Raw genomic sequence first — 17,497 nt, 5'->3', positions numbered from 1 at the left:
TTGCTTTATTCAGTGCACCGGATGTGTGGGGAATTGTTTCCACCAAACACACACACCTCAGTACCCCAAAGACACAGTGTTATAGGTAAAATTCATGAATATTCATTACATTCTTTAGGATAGGAGTGGTTTTACAAATTACTTCTCACAAGTCATTAATATTACTAGCGATTTCTTGTGCTCAATGGCAGAAGGATTCCTTTTGCCCCCTTTTATCTTGATAAGATTAAGGGAATCCACAAGGCCAGAACTGATGGGCGCTGTGCTGGTGGAAGGGCTAAAAGCTCAAAGAAACAAGAATGGTTGAAGTGCAAATTGATTTGGGTTTTCTATTTGACTACTCCTTTCTCAAATTCTCCTCTTCAGCCATCCGCAGGGGAGGGGAAGTGAGCAAGTGGCACCATGGTTTGGAGAGTCTCAGTGGGAGCTCTAAATTGGGGAGTACCATTCCTAAACCACGACAACTTGACATATTTACAATGTAAAATGTCTTTTAGCTTTGCTAAGCTTAAGCCACATAAGCCCTCAAATCTGGGAGTCTGTTTTGGACTTGCTGATTTGTTTAAAGCTTAATATGTTTTTCACATAGCCTTATAGCCTCTGATAACTGTTGATAATGTATAAAAGGTGTGGCTTTCAGGGGACTTCTTTAATTGAGGAAAGTATCTGGTTTCTTTCTTGTGCTTTCCGCTATTCAATGTGAAGTCAAGAACAAGCATAGGACTGATTTGAAAACTTAATTTAAGTGGAAAACATAGTTTGTTTGCAGTAATCTTCAGTTACTGTGTTTGTATGGCATCACATTTGTTATCATTGACTATTCCAAACACTTTATTGATCTGTTGTGATTAGACTGGTACTTGGAATAGTAAGACTACATTTTAAAAAACCCAAACATTTCCTACTTTCTTATCCTTCTTTTATTTTTCAAACGTATAAAAGCCTTGCTCTGTAGATAGTTGTTACGAACAAGTGTTTGAGATCGCTTAAAAAATCATCGGCAAGGATATCAGAAAAAGCCAGATTTAATATTAAGCGACAGCACGACAAAGTTCATTGGCAAGATTCACTCTACTACTTACAAGACAGTTAAGGCACACCAAGGAAAAACAAGCAACAACCAAACCAAATAAAATTCAGGCAAGCAAAACAGAAATAAACCGAGAACTATCTAGGGTGGGTGGGTGTGGATGTGTGTGGGTGTGTGACAAAAGGATAGTGAGAGCAAGGATAAAAAGGAATGCAGCCTAAAAGCTTAACAGCACTCAAACAGTACTTTAAGCCTAACAATTCAACAAAGAAACAACAATTTATATCTAACTTAATTTACAACTTCACCTTAACAATTTAACAGAGGAATTACACTTAACAGCATTTAACCTAACTTATAACTTCGAAGTTATACCTAGCAATTTAGCAAAAGAACAACACTTAACAGCATTTAAGTAAGGTTAAGTCATAAGTCACAAGCTTACTTATAGGCCTAACTTACTTAGATATCCAAGGTACTTGAACATCTAAGAAACCAGTATTTCTCTCAGATTTGCTATAGCATATGCGCAGGGGCATGTACACAGACAGAAACAATCAGTGCAATCTAGGTACCTGTGGAAAATTCCCCTCAGAGGTCAGTGAAATACTCATTTCGGATGCTTTTGCATCTCCTGATGGGCCTCGAGGAGTGAAGGTATCAGCCCGGGACACATCGTTTTTCGGCAATTTGTGTTTCTGTTAAGCTCGGGAAGAGCTGAGCCCAGGTACTGTTTTTTCAAGGCTGAGGCCTAACAAGCATTTCTCAGATCACAGTGCAGCCTGGAAAGGTGTGGGGGAGAAAATGCACCACCACAATCCAGCCCGTGACTAAAGTCAAGTTTTCTTGCTCCACAGAGTGGCAGTGTGGTCACCTCTTGCCTCTGTGCCTACAAACAGAGATTTAATTATGCTCCAATTATAAAGTGAGGGAAATTTTCGATCAGGTTACTTTTTTATGACTTCTTTGAATGTGATAGAGCAGTATTATATTTGCGAGGAGGTTTGTATGACAGTGTTACTTGTCTAGCTAATATCCACACTCTAACATTAAGGACAATATTAAACAATGAGCATAATAAGACAAAAATCAGCAAGATTACAATAGGATGTGATATTAAATCTAGAATTCCTCTTGTGGTTAGTGACCACTTGAACAAAATGTCCTGCCAGTGATATTCTCCATCTCTTATCACTCTCTCCAAGACATGGAGTGTTCTGTATCATGATGAACTGTGATTAGAGCTCTGTGTCCATCACTTCACCCATTCTAGTAGTTGACACAGGTCGTCATGCTGCAGTGATCTGGATCACTGGTCTTTATTTGCTAGCTTTATTTTTCAGCTGAATAATTTCCCTGATCAGGTGTTCCTTATGGCTGCACAAACATTTTTTTCCAGAACAAAAAGAATAGAAATTATTTGAGTTGTGCCTGACCAAATCTTTCACTGGAGATGTAGAGCTGCCATTGTGAAAAGTCCAAGATTCTGTTTCTCATCCTTTTTTTCCCTTCCAACGTGAACATGCATGCAGTTTTGCTGAGGGTGTGCTTCTGTGTCTAGTAGCAGCAGTGTTATGGATCTGAAGCTTTTGGAAGGCAGGAGGGGAATGGATAGTTTGACAGGAAAACTCTTATAGTAGCAGTGTTGTTATGCTGTGCCTTGCGTTGCTTTCCTTTCATTTATTGTTGCTTTCTTCTGTTCAGGGGGAAGGTCACCATGGTGCCAGAGATAGCTGCCAGGTGGCTGAGTCTATTAATCAGTTTTTAGGGCAGTGTCTTAGTTTTAATTGTAAGATATGCCTTACTGAGGGGAAAGTGTTTTAAGTTTTGAAACTAAACTTAAGAATAGACAAAGGGAAGTTACCTATGAGAATGAAGAAGTTAATGATTTTTACCAGTTTTGCAAAAACCAGAGAAATATCCATGAAGTATGCAGAATTGGGGAGGTGGGAATTTTAGTTCTTGGGGAATAATGAGGGAATGCATTATTAAGTGTATGTTTAATAAGATGGGAAGTGAAAGCATACAAGACCTGTAGAAATCTAGAAAATAAATGGCTTTAAATATAGTCTAGAAATATGTAATTGAAGAGTTGTCATTCACAGGGTGGTAGTGGCTGCTAAGGTCATTTTAGTTTGTTTTACATATAAGGGATTGAAGGCAACTAACAGCAATCGGTAAAAAGCTGAAGCATTAAAAATAATTTATTTCATGAAACTTGATCAATTATTAAAATGCGTATTTCCATACTTTCTGTAATTGTTTTAGCATGTTGTGTTTCATAGTTCTGCTTTCTTTTTGTTATTAATCTTTAGGGGGAAAGGAACAGTGGCTTTGATGTCCTCTATCACAACATGAAACATGGACATTTGTCAACAAAAGACTTGGCAGACTTTATTGGAGAAAGGTAAGTATTCATCCTTGCTAATCCTGGCTCTTTAATATACAGTTTGTGTTTTTTATTTATTGTTATGTATTACAGTAACATACAAAACATAAAAATCAGCAAGCATTTTAAAATCTCTCATATTCTACAAGAACATTTAGGTTTATTCCATTTGCTTAGAACTGAATAGTGATTTCTAAGTCGCTGAATAGTGACTTCTAATAACAAGCTTCTAATTTCTAGGTTTGAATTAAAAGATGAGTAAAAAGCAAGAAATGTCACAGTAGGTGTCCATCAGTTTATTTAAATTAATCACAATTTTTCATCATGTTTGGAAGAAAAGCAATAATTTAAGAAGAGAAAAATTGACCATAGATGTAGAATTAGGGTATTAGCAAGTTCTAGTATGATATTAAAAAGCTATACTTCTTGATTAAGGTGTTGAGAAACTAGGTTGGTTAAAGAAAAGGGAGTGATATCTATGGACAAGAAAATAATTCTCAGAAAATAACCCAGATTGTTCTTTATGGGATGAAAAGGACAGAACTGAAATCTGAAAATGTGACAACTTCCTAAACAGATCTTCTTTATAGAAGATGACTGCTGCTGCTACTTTGAACATAAGAATGCCTGTTCTGGATGAAATTAATGATATGTCTGCTTCAGAATTCTGTCTTAGTTACCAATACCAGATGATACATGCAAAAAACTTGCAAGAGGCTAATTGAGGACCTGTTTCAGTGAAGGTTTCGTGCAGTAAAAGCTGTCAAAATAACCACCTTTTGTTTTCTGAAATTTTTCATCAAAACTTTAGTTTTAGTCCAAAATAGACCTCAATTAAGAATTTATTTTAAAATTTCCACAAAATGTAACCATTATGGATCTGGCAGGTACTCAGTGACACTGACATTTGTCTAGTTTCTAAGTGAGTTGAAATGGAGACAAGGAGAAAAATCTTTCCACTAAGTGAAACAGGTGAATTCCAGAGTCTATATGTGATGGGCAGTCTCCTGTTGGAAGGACTGCACAAACCAAGGAATGTTGTTTCAAGAATCCCTGATTCCAGAGAACACATTATGAAGCCAGACAGGTATCCGGATTTAGTGGATTTTGGATTTAGTGGAGGGATATCATGCTGTTGATGCTTAGTATGAAATGTTTAGAGCTTCACGAACTGCTAAAAATGGTAATTTTTTTTTCTAGACTGCTTTTAATATTGACTGTTAAAAAAGTTTGCCTTATGTTATCTTTGTGTATGCCCAGATCTTTCCTTTGAAACCTGCTTCAATTCTTGGAATCAGTCTTTTATATATATATATATATATATATATAGTAATAAGTCATAGACCTAAGTTGTACATCACCTGGACACATGTAATTTTATTAGTTTTATATCTGTTGTGTTTTGATTCATCTCCACATTTAGATCAGAAGTTTGCTTGCTCACTCTTCTTATCTCCATTAAGTTGTATTCTTTGGGCATGCTTCATTTTATTCATACTGATCCTAAGGTTAAAGATCTTGTGTAAATGGGTAAAAATAACTTGATGCTATGTCTGTCTTGGATTCTTTATTATGGTGACATAAATAAAGCTTGACAGTTCATTCTACACAAAATTACCAGTAAAAAGAATGTGGCATTCTAGTTTATTTTTCATTCTATCAGTTTCTTCAAATGCAATTTTAAATGATGTGCCTTTACAATCAGTAAATATTTGGACCTTTCTCCACATATTAAAAATGTTTTAGCTGAAGTTTCTGAGATCAAGAAATGTAGTTTCTCTTGTGAATAGATCAGGACATGCCAGAGATGTGCAACCATCTTATGTACAGCATTTTCTGAAAAATTTTAGTTCTAATTAACATACTGAGATTCACTAGAATCTTAGCACTAAATTTTAATTTATTTGACAAGGCTTCATTATACTTCCTTAAGAACAACTTGCCCTGGAATTAAAAAATATCCATGATGCAGACCCACGGCAATAAGTTCAGACCTTTCCGGTGATCCTCTATATCAGATATTAAACATGATATCTGTTCCGTTGTGTCTTCTTCAGCTCTGCTTTATTGATCCATCTAGGTATGCCAGGCTGCCATTAAAAAAAAAAAAATTGAATGCCAAATAGATGCTTCTTTTCAAGTTAAGGGTTCATTGCTGATCAATCTTAGTCTAAGCTAGTGGCATCTTGTGGCATAGTTTGTAGTTTCAAAGAAATATATAGATATTAAATATTTGGTGTCCTTGCTTTAGTAAAAATGTTTGAGTGTCCATATATAGGCAGTGACACCCTTCCACTACTACTGTGAGGTTATTGCAGTATGTCAGTGTTATTTCCCAGGAAATAAATATGGTTCAGTAGCACACATTCATTCATGTGGGTCAAATTCTTGAACTCAGAGTTTGTATTGGGCAGTACTCCAACAGTGTTTTGCAACAGTCTGATTGTCTTGACCATATTGTTTTGCATCTTTGTTTATTGCAAATAAATGAAGAGATGTTGCTCACAATTATCTGTTCCCCTCCTGTAATGTGAATATTATTGTGCAGTACTCTTTTCTGCTAGAAATGTGTAAGTAGATGAGCAAGATACATTAGGGACCTCCTAGATCTAGTGTTTTTATGCACTACTTAAACCCCATTTTCTGAGCTGTTCCTTATTAAAACTAAACTTGCACATATTTGCAATTTCTTCATGTCTGCCCTTCCATTCCTTCTAAACATATTGGCCAGTTTTATTCAGATATGGAGATATAGGAGAGTGAAAACTGAAAATTTCTGGCTAGGTAAAGGGAGAGACATCTGAGTTGGTGATGATAATTACAAAAAGCTGGAGTACTGTCAAGCATTATATACAGTTGTCAGCTGGTCAGCATTGCTAGAGTCTCCAGAAGAATAACCAAGAATATTTGCTTTATTTTAAGGGAGTGGCATAAAAGAGAGAGAGGAAAGATATTTGAGTGTATTTGGATGTACAGACTGCTTAGGGCACAAAGGATGTCTGGCTGAACTCTGAAAAAAACCCCTGGATATCCCTAGGAGCAGAAGATTTCCCCTTTGGCTGTGTTCACTTAATCAATACCAATTTAGTTTTTAACTGTGGTGTTTCACTTTTTTCATTTTTGAGTGTTTGTTAATGGTTTAGTACTAAAAGAAGTGAAGGATGATTTGATCTATGGTTCTTTAGTCCCTTTTGTCCAGCTATTCTGCTACTGTAAATAGGAAAGACTTCCTCAGTCAGTAGTTATTGCTTTCTAGGAGGTTCAGATATGTCTCCTGAATAAGCAGATTGCCTGTCACAAAATTCACTCTATGTTGACAAATCTTGAGGGGGGAAGAATATCTGTCTGTTGAAATGTAAGTATCTTTGTTCTAATCTTGATAAACCATGTAGAAATTATCTTTTTAAAGAAGTTAACATATAAGAAGATTGGGATTCCCCTGCAGTGTTTTTTTTTTGGTGGTTTTTTTTTGTTTGTTTTGGGTTGTTTGTTTCTTTTTCTTTAAATACTGGTAAGATTTTGTAGGTGAACTGTCTTTTGTGCATTTAACACTAAATGTTTATGTGTAAGAAACCACTGTGCTCAACTAGGAGCTGAATAGGGATTGTTTGCTTCTCTGCAGAAGTCTTTCAAACTTTTTTTTTTGCACCACTTGTCTATAAGTGTCATAAAAAAGAAACTTTTTGATCAGAACGATCTGGCAATGCACATATTCATCTCAGTTTAAATGTTTAACAGATTCCAAAGATGGATTTTCAAATCAGTGAAAATTAATTTACTCAGACGTTCATAGTGTGTTACCAGTACATCAGAATGCTCTGGGAAGTCAACTGATAAAAAAAATGTAGATATACATGCCACACTGGTCAGCAATAGTGCATTTTGCTTGTTAGTCTTTGTAATTGTTGTATGTGGATAATATGTATTAAGTTAGGGAACTCCAGGTTTGTGGAGATTGCTGCAAAGAAAGGTGTGGATTTTGGTCAGGAGAGCAGAGAAATGGTGTCTTAAGAGCTTATTTTTACTTCTCATTTATCCTCTGACTCTGTTAGGTAATAAATCACTTTGCAACTTTAAGTTTTGAGCCTGTTCTGCCTTCAGTGCGTCCTCTCACCATGTCCTATCTCAACTCATGAGTCCAGTGTGTGTGTGTGTGTGTGTGTGTTTAACGGTTTTTTTTTTTCCTTCTGTCTTGGTTTGAAAGACAGGTGCTTGCTAAGAGAGGTGGAACCCTCCCTTAGGACAGAGAATATGATCTCACTTCCCTCCAAATTATTTTAATTTTGAAATCAATGGCTTTCAGGCAGAGGTATGGGAAAAGGAATAACAGTTCTTTACTAGTATCTATAGCAGAGTAAACAAGCAATAGCAAGAATAACAACAACAAATAGGACCAGAAAACCAATAGCAGATGTCTTTTTGAGCTGCCGAGCACTTTCCCGTGTGGTGTAATCACGGTCGCAAGCAGCAGGGGCGCTGTTGAGCTCCCGGCAGGGCAGGTGCGATGACTGCCGAGCGGCTGCAGGTGGCACTGTGGTGCAGGGTCAGGTCAGCCTCATGCAGCTGGTAATGGCGGACGGGCTGAGAAGCAGGCAGGCAGCGCGGGGTGGCAGGGGCAGGGGGCTGGCTCTCTTTCCCGGGCTAGCCAGCGAGGTAGCAAGGACTCTGCAGTCGCGGTAGACGCCGCAGTCTCGTGCGGCGAAAGCAGGGCGGGTGGCAGGGACAGCTGGACTCCCCCGCAGCTGCAGCAAAGTGCAGCTGGGAAAGATGCGCGTTCCCAGCGGGGAAAGGGTTGGATCTCACACTTTTCCCCAGCCAAAAGCTCACCCAGCCAGAAGGAGAAGGCAGAGCACAGTTGGATCTCTTGCGGTTGCAGCCAGAAGCAAAAAGCAGTCGCTTTTTCCTCCCTGGTGTCCAACAGACGAGTGCTGGTCCCAACGGCCAGCTGCCTCTTCCCCTTGCCCCACCTAGCCACAGGCTTTGTCTCTTACAAAAGAATTGATGGCTCTAATCACCCAGATATTTGTTGCTTAGTAACAGGGATGGAGAAAAAATTCCAATGCCCCCAACCTCCAACACCTTCCCTCTCCTGCACATCTTCGGCAGGAGAGAGCAGAGGTGTCTGGCATTTAGCCAGGATCAAACCCTGACACTGCTAAAGCCTTGTGCTCCTGTGGGACTGAGATGCCAGGCCATTGAATCCACACAGTCCAGAGTTACCTGGTTATCCCTCCCACCTGGCTGGTGGCAGGGCCCCTCTAATACTGATTACAAGATTCCCCATTAATGTCTTGTAGAAATGGACTAGAACTTCTCTCCATAGAGTCAGTAGTATGACCAGCCCTTCCATTCTGACTGGAAAACTGTCCACTGGAGACTGGAGCAGCAACTTTGCTGGAAAAAAAAAACATTTGTGGTTCTTTTCCCTGCAATTGGCACACCCATGCATCTAGGATGGAGGTAGGTTTTCCATCCCACTTCCTCATGTCGTCTCCGTAGTCCCACAGGTAAAACCACAGGGTACCCCTTGGCCCTTGGTGTGTACCTTCTGTATCCTCTCTCTTGAGTAAAAGGACTCCTGCTGTCAATTGTTGAGATGCAGGCCTGTACAGGTAGGGAGTAGGCCAGATCCTCTCTGAATTTCTGGGGCTCCCAGAACAGTTTCTCCACAACCAAGGAGAGGGAGGAAGGAATACTGTTTTCATATTCCTGGAGTGGACAAAATGCATCACCCACTGTGCATCATCTTTCCAAATTAATGTTGCCAATGGGTTGGCATGTGCCATTGGTGCACTCAGTACAAATTTCTGCCACGTGTCCATGTCTGGATCTGTGGTTGGAGTAGCTGCAGGGCCTGTTGTCATCTCATTGTCAGATTTAGAGACCTCATTTTCCTCCTGGGGGTACTGAGCAGTGTTAAACAGGGCTTGATAGGCCAGGCCCAGGCCCCAACATGTTGCAGTGATTTGGGTCCTCTCTGGGATGCCAGGGTGACAAAACACCTTTTAAAAAGATTTTACTAGTTTTTGTGGATTCTGCACTCATTCAGGGGTAAGGTGCAAACATGTTGGAGGTGCCCACTGCCCTGGGTACTTGCCCATACAATCCCACATACCCTGCCACTCAGAACTATCCAGCGTCATGGCAGATCTCTGGGTGATGTTCTTAATTAACTGTCTGACCTTAAATGAGACCTGAACCATATGTAGCACCATGCTGGCTCCTAGCAAAAGGGCCAGGTTGGTTTCAAAGGTACTTGCTACTGTAATCAGCCTGAAGGAGAAGGAAGAAGGAGGGAAGAAAGATGTAGGAAGGTGTGTCCCCCATATGTTGTTCCTCTGTGTAGAAAATGTCAAAGGTGTGATTATTAATAATTCCCAGTAGATGACTCCCAAAGCACAGAGGTGCCTGCAATACTGAAAACATATACCACTGGGTAACTCGCATATACGTCTGGTTAACTCCCCAGTTTATATACTGGGAATGACGTTCTATGGTGTGGAATATCCCTTTGGCCAATTCAGGTCACCTGTCCTGGCTGTGCTCCCTCTGAGTTTTTTACATTTGTGCACCTCCTCACTGTGGCAGAGCATGAGACAAAAATAGGAAAAAATAGGAAAAAATCCTTGACTTAGGATAAACACCACTTAGCAGCCACCAAAATATCAGTGTGTTATCAACAGTATTTCCATTCTGAATCCAAAACACAGCACTGTAGAACTGTTATCAGCCTTCAGCCCTGGACGGGCGCCGATGCTGGTGGAAGGGGCAAAAGATCAAAGAAATAATAGATTTGGGTTTTCTATTTGACCACTCCTATCTCACGACAAAGCTGCCCCGGGAGAGCAGTGAAGCAGGGCAGGACAGGAGCAGACAGGACAGACAGCCAGGGAAGGAGCAGGATTGCAGGGAGAAAAATGCGAAGGTGGGGGAAGGCTCCAGGCGAGCCCCTGCTTCCTCCAAGAAATCCAAAGAAAATGGCCCCCGGTTGTGTCGCAGTTAACTGCTTTTATGTGCTTGGCCCTCCTATAGCATGCCTTCCCGCACACTTTTTCCACGCGTTTTTTCCCAGGCATCCGGGGATCTGCCCCACCAGCAAGGAGAGGTGCTTGCAGATCAGTAGTGGAAGCTTCCTCTCTCCTGACTGGCTGCCAGGTGAAGCCTCTCGGGGGACAGAGTTCCCAGATGTATACAGCCCTTAAAGTAATTTTTTCATCTCATGTATAACACATGTTGAGGCATAAATAAAAATCAGATTGGTCTCTCACACTCCCTTAGCACAGTTGAGGCCATTTCCTCTTGTCCTGGCGCTGGTTGCCTGGGAGAAGAAGCTGATTCCCAGATTACTACAACCTCATTTCTGGGAGTTTTAGAGAGCAATAAGGTCTCCCCTGAGCCTCCTTTTCTCCAAGCTAGACAACTCCAGACCCTTCCCCAGCTCCATTGCCCTTCTCTGGACATGCTCCAGCCTCTCAAATGTCTTTCTTGTGAGGGGCCCAAAACTGAACACAGTACTTGAGGTATGTCTTCACCAGTGCCAAGTACTGGAGGACAATCACTTCCCTCAGCCTGCTGGCCACACTGTTGCTGATACAAGCCAGGATGCCACTGGCCTTCTTGGCCACCTTGGCACACTGCTAGCTCATATTCAATCGCTGTCAACCAGCACCCCAGGTCCTTCTCCACTGGGCGACTTTCCGGCCACTCTTCCCCCAGCCTGTAGCACTGCAGGGGGTTGTTGTGACCAAAGTGTAGGACCTGGCACTTGGCCTTGTTGAACCTCATGCAATTGGCCTCTGCCCATCAATCCAGCCTGTCCAGATCCCTCTGCAGAGCCTTCCTACCCTCCATCAGATCAACACTCCCACCCAAGTTAGTGTCGTCTGAGAACTTACTGAGGGTGCACTTGATCCCCTCATCCAGATCATCAATAAAGATATTAAACAGGGCTGGCCCCAATTACTGAGGTCTGGGGAACCCCACTAGTGACTGGCTGCCAACTAGATGCAGCACCATTCACCACCACTCTCCAGGCCCGGCCATCCAGTTTTTTACCTAGTGAAGAGTGCACCTGTCCAAGCCATGGGCTGCAGGTTCTGTAGGAGAATGCTGTGGGAAACAGTGTCAAAGGCTTTACTGAAGTCCAGGCAGACAACATCCCCAGCCTTTCCCTCATCCACTAGGTGGGTCACCCGGTCATAGAAGAAGATCAGGTTGGTCAAGCAGGACCTGCCTTTCCTAAAACCATGCTGGCTGGGCCTGATCTCCTGGTTGTCCTGTATGTGCCATATGATTGCACTAAAGATAATCTGTTCCATAACCTTCCCTGGCACTGAGGTCAGGTTGACAGGCTTGTAGTTCCCCACACCCTCCTTCCAGCCCTTCTTGTAGATGGGCATCACACTGGGCAACTTCCAGTCCTTTGAGACTTCCAGGGTTAACCAGAACTGCTGATAAATGATGGAGAGCAGCTTGGTGAGCACTTCTGCTTGCTCACTAAGTACCCTCAGGTAAATGCCATCCAGCCTCATAGATTTGTAAGTGTCTAAGTGGCTCAGCAGATCACCAACTGCTTCCTCCTGGGATGGAGGGGGCCTATTCTACTCCCTGTCCCTGTCTATCAGCTCAGGGGGCTGGTTGCCCTGAGGATAATCAGTCTTACTGTTAAAGGACTGAGGCAAAGAAGGCATTAAGTACCTCTGCCTTTTCCTCATCCTTGGTGATAATGTTGTAGTTCTTCCCCCCCCCCCCCGCCACATCCAATATAGAATGGAGATTTTCCTTGTCCCCTCCTTTTCATTTTGAAGCATTTATAAAAACACTTTTTATTATTTTTCACAGCAGTGGCCAGATTGAGTTCTATCTGAGCTTTCGCCTTTCTAATTTTCTCTCTACATGACCATCAGTTACTACTGATAATCATAGTTATTTATGCTTCCACTATAGTTTCTTCTTTGTCAGAAAGAGTGCTATCACCATACTATAGGGTGTTTTTAAACTTGAATTTAAAAAACAGGTGGATTTGGTCAAGTCTTAAGCATCTCTAGAGGCTATATATCAGCTAGGCTGATATATAAGCCTGATGATGTAACAAAAAGTAGTCAGAAATTCAGTGATTATTGTGGAACTGTGTACTTGTAGAATTAGATTTAAGGATACAGTATTACTTCAATGTTTTCTCCTCAGATCAGCTTGTTATCAGGCCAGTTGTTAAATTTTCTGTCCCTCATCATCTTTTTGATGAAGTAATGCTGACCAAATCCACGAACTAACATTTGCTTGAGGCAATCTGGTTCTAGCATACTAGCATGCTAAATATACCATAAACATGTTATTTATCTCAGAAACAGTAAAACAGCCTGTGTTGATTTGAAAACAAACCAGTGGGAGATCACAAGTCAAGACTGAAATTAAAACTAAGTGAAATAATACAAGGAAAAGCACTGACAAAGTCAGATACAACCTAACACCCTGTTAGGGTGGTAGTAGCAGTCCGACTGAAGTAGTCCAGTTGAAGCGGTGATCCTGTGAAGGTCTAGTCTCCAGCTGAAGATCCAGTGTAGCTCTCGTCCTCTGGGAACCCAGTAGGTAGGGCCAGGGCTGGCAGTTCCAAGGCCAGGTTATATCCACGTGGGAACACCTGGTTCCTCCCTCCTGGGCAGAACATCCCACAATGGGATGAGATAAGTCCATGAGTCACACGGTGGGTCCCTGATGGCCCTTTGCCTGTCATGCGGGGTGGGTCGTTAGCAGCTGGTAACAGCTAACGGATGGCCCATTGCCTGTCATCCGGAGTGGGTCATTAGCAGGTGATAGCAGCTAACGGCCCACAGCTGGTGGTAATAGAATACTTAACTACATCTATATTGCAACCTAGGACACAGCCATTCATCTCTATTTCCAATTCATACAAATAAGCTATGCTTGAATTTGGGGTTTTTCTTATTTTTTACTTCTTGAATAAAAAAGTAATTTTCCAGGGAAAAAATTATTTCTCTTTATCTTTTTAGAAAAACACTTCTCTTTTTTGAACAGGCAACAAAAATGGGAGTTGGTGTTAGATGGTGTTAGAAAGAGTAATGTTGAGAAAATACTTTTTGATTTCCTGGTTTCTAAATTTGAAAGCTTAAAAATTGTTGATAAACATGAAGCAGGTCAACATTATAGCAGGATAAAGATTTCTAATACATTTGTATACTCACAAAATTGACCTTTGCGATGCAGCTTAATATCTAAACACTAAAAGCAGTCATTTGTTTTGACAGCAGAATTAATTGAAGCTAAAACATTCGAAATTCTACTTGTATCAAGTTGATCATTAGGAATTGCTGTCTGGCTTTTGTGCTGTCAGAAAAAAATTACCCGTTCTGCTATGAATAAATAGCAGACTAATGGTTGGTCCACATAATTTGAGAGAAAGGTTGAATAAACTTTCTACTGAAGAAACAATTTAGAAGTGATACTGTCTCAGTTTTGAGACAAGTTTGGGAGAGAATGCTCAGGAATGAACGTTTCCTCTAAAGAATAGGGTTTCAGCAATCCCTTCCTTACAATACAAAATTAATTTTTAGTAGATGAAAGTGAAAACAAAACCTGTTCATTTGTCAAACTAGGTGCCTGCACAGCACGGGAGAGGAAATGAATAACTGTTAGATATTGAACCTTCAGTACCTTACCCGCCCACCCACAGTAGAACAAACAAATGAAAATACTAGGGGAAAGGAAAAAGAAACCCTGCCACGTGGAGAGAAGAAACAAAATGGCGGATGGCCCTTGTCTCAGGGGAAGAAGGAGAGTCCAGGCAGCAGCTCGGGGAAAAGAAAACAGATGGGAACCTGGTGAACTCCGATGTTGGTCTCCACACTGCAGAGAAAGCTGGTGGATTTAGAGTCCTTTCTTTTACCGGCTCAGCTTTTCCCAACGTCTGGGGCCAGGCGGAGTCTCTCCAGTGGCTCCCCGTAGGTCCTGCCGACCGTCTGCCCAGGGATGGTCTGATCTCAGACCAAAAAGCAAGCCAAACTGTTGAAGAAGAAACAACAGAAGCCACTGAAGAATTGCTACTGCAGTCCAGGGAAAGAACTTGCCAATCCCTGATGGCTCTGAAGATGATGGACATGCTGCTGGCCAAGGCTGGGCCAATTAGAGATGGTGGTAATGCCTCTGTGAAAACATATTTAAGAAAAAATCAAAACAAAGTAGTCACACACTTCTTTTTAGCTAGAGGAGGAGGAGGAGGAGGTGAGAACATGCGAGGGAAAACAACATGGAGACCCCAAGGTCAGTAAAGAAGGAGGGGGAGGAGGTGCTTCAGGTGCCAGAGACGGGATTCCTTTGCGAGCCATGGTGAAGACCATGGTGGAGCAGGCTGTCCCCCTGCAGCCCATGGGGTCCACGGGGTATGCAGAGATCCACTCCCAGCCTGTGGGGAGGTGCCCACGCTGGAGCGGGTGGATGCCTAGAGGAGGCTGTGGAGAGAGAGGCCTTGCTCCCTAGATGGAACAACCTGTCCTTGGAGGATTTCACTCTGTGAATGAGTGACCCACGCTGCAGCAGTTTCGGGAGGACTGTCTGCCCATGGGAGGAGGCTTACATTGCTGCAGGTTTGGACGGACTGCTGCTCATGAGATGGACCCATGCCGGAGGAGTTCACAGAGAACTGTCTCCCGTGGGAGGGACCCCACGGCAACGGAGGGGAAGAACTCCTCTCCCTGAGCAGTGGAAGATCTTGGTGAGGAACTGACCTAAACCCCCATACCCCGTTCCCCTGTGCTGTTGGTGGGAAGGAGGGAGGGGTTGGGGGCAGGAACAGTGTCTTTAAGAGTTTATTTTACTTCTCATTATCCTCCTCTGTCTCTGTTAATAATAAATTTCATTTTGTAACTTTAGGAGGAGCCTGGTCTATCCTTGGAGCATCTCCAGGTCCTTATCTCACTCATGAACCCTTTGTGTGTTAACTTTTTTTTCCCTCTCCTCTACCCGGCTGTGGCAGGGGAGAGCGGAGTGAGTAGATGTCATAGGTGCCTGGCATTTGGCCAGCATGCTAAACCATGACAGACCTTCAAACATTGGGATTTTCATTTAGCAAAGGCCACCTGGATAGTTAACACTGGAGGCTCTCCCAATCAAGCTGGCCTTGCCCAATCAGAACCCTTACATACCGTAGAAGGAGCTAACATCCCCATGGTGCATATGAAGAATGTGTTCGGAAAGACAGTTTGGATTAGTTCTGCCTCAAGCAAAGGCAAACCCATCTATGGGGTTGTTTTTGCTCAAGGGCCTGGGTGCACTTAGTGGGTAGTGCAGAGGGACGGTGAAACACGTGTACCTCAGGGTAATTTGACTTTGTGTGAGAATAGCCTGTGATGTTGAATTGCATATGTAATTCTTGGGGGGATGATCAGTGACTACTGAAATCATACCTGTGCCTGTGCATAGTTATATGTGTGTGTATATATATATGTATATAGTTGAATGGTATAAATCTGGGCATGATGTGGATGTATAGAATAAGTGGTGGATAATGTTATGATTTCAAAGCCAGGGGGTGGAACTTTGGTGTTTAATATTTGATACCACCTACGTCACTGCTGGGGGGTGTGGTTTCATCAGGAAAGACTGAAGGCTAGAAGCTGGAAAGGGACCATCTTGCCCAGTGGACCTAGCCCCTCTTTGCCACCGGCAGTCCCTTTCCCATTCCTCTGAGCTATGGTTTTTGTGGTTTGCTGCTGGAGGACAGCGACAGTGAGCCTAAGATGCCACTCCAAGAAAAAAAAGAGTGGTGGCAGTGCGTAGTGGAGCCCAGCTGAGTTGTGTGAAGCCCAAGCCAAAGCGAAGCCCAGACAAGCCAGGTGGAGACAAGCTGCAGCCGCAGCCACAAACCAGTGCTGCAACTGCCACCGCCATGGGATTGCTCACCATTTTTCCTTTGTTTGGAGATCGCATCAGGTGCTGTCTTTGGATGATAAGGACAGTAGAACAGAACAGCATAGCCTTGGAGAAATAAATAAAGGATGTATCTTAGGCAAACAGAAGTCATGCAAAATGCAAGCAGGATGCCAGCTCAGCTCTGCAAGGCTGACTAAGTAGAAGTTATGCAAAACAACAATATTGTGCTTACTCAAAAGCGGGGGTTGAGGAACAGCCACCTAAAAAGTACATCAGACATTGAAGACAGACCCCCAAAAAGCATATAAGGACTAAGAGGTGCAACTATGTAAAATAAAGTAATACATATACATCAAGTAATTGGGGATAGCTAATGAATATGTAATCAGTGTGTATAATAAAAACTCTGTTTACCCGATGCTTGGGACACTCAATTAGAAGAAGGATCCTCCAAGTGATCAGCACTGCAATAAAGAATGCCTGCCTTCTAATACTTAAAACTGTGTTAGAAAGTTTCTCTGGCCAATTTCAGTATCATGGGGAGTGTTTTTCTTTGTTCTCCGTGGTAAATTCCTTTTTGTGGGTAGGGCACCTTCTTTTTATGTATTTTTTGGTATTGATGTCGTTGTTATTTGTGATTTTAGTAAATTGTTATTTTGATTTATAATCTCTTCCTGTTGTCTCTTCATTCGCGGAGGGGGCGGGGGAAAAAGGGAGCGGCTTATTCAGAGTTTGGTTTCTTCATTGGTTGTGAAAGCCAGCAGAAGCCCTTAGGTTTTATTTGTTTCTGTTCCCTGCAACCTTCTGTCACAGTGTTCTTAGATTATTTTTTTAAAATTTACTTCTGTGGTTTTGCAAATAGTTTTTGAGTGATTTTCAGCTAAAGTAAAAATTCCTATGCTTTGCGTCTTTAGACTGCCTATTCATTTTTCTTCAAATATCTTCAAAATTTCAGTTATGCTTTTGATTGCTTTCTTTGACAGGGCTGCGATAGAGGAGGCATATTCAAGGTCAATGACAAAACTAGCCAAATCAGTGAGCAATTATACACAACTTGGGTAAGTATGTAGAAGAGAGAAATAGTTAAACATGTTAAGCATCAAGTTTAATTTATTTTATTTTATTTTATTTTATTGATGATGTTCAAGGTAGCATAACTTTTCTACCTTTAATGATTCTTAGTTTTTCAGTTA

General features: G+C 41.9%; 1 protein-coding gene across 1 annotated transcript in view; it reads left to right on the top strand.

The window, feature by feature from the left end:
• Positions 1–17,497, top strand: part of LOC146425424 (F-BAR domain only protein 2-like) — a 148,282-nt gene that overhangs the window by 9,269 nt on the left and 121,516 nt on the right. The window contains exons 2-3 of the mRNA XM_085041582.1: positions 3,346–3,437; positions 17,288–17,362. Of these exons, the coding sequence (XP_084897708.1) occupies positions 3,346–3,437; positions 17,288–17,362 (167 nt within the window). The remainder of the gene's footprint in view (positions 1–3,345; positions 3,438–17,287; positions 17,363–17,497) is intronic.

Source organism: Lichenostomus cassidix, chromosome W, assembly GCF_008360975.1.
Source record: "Lichenostomus cassidix isolate B80296 chromosome W, HeHo_3.0, whole genome shotgun sequence".
NCBI lineage: Eukaryota > Metazoa > Chordata > Aves > Passeriformes > Meliphagidae > Lichenostomus > Lichenostomus cassidix.
Note: the sequence above shows the minus strand (reverse complement) of the source record. Positions and strands in the feature narration are given on the sequence as shown.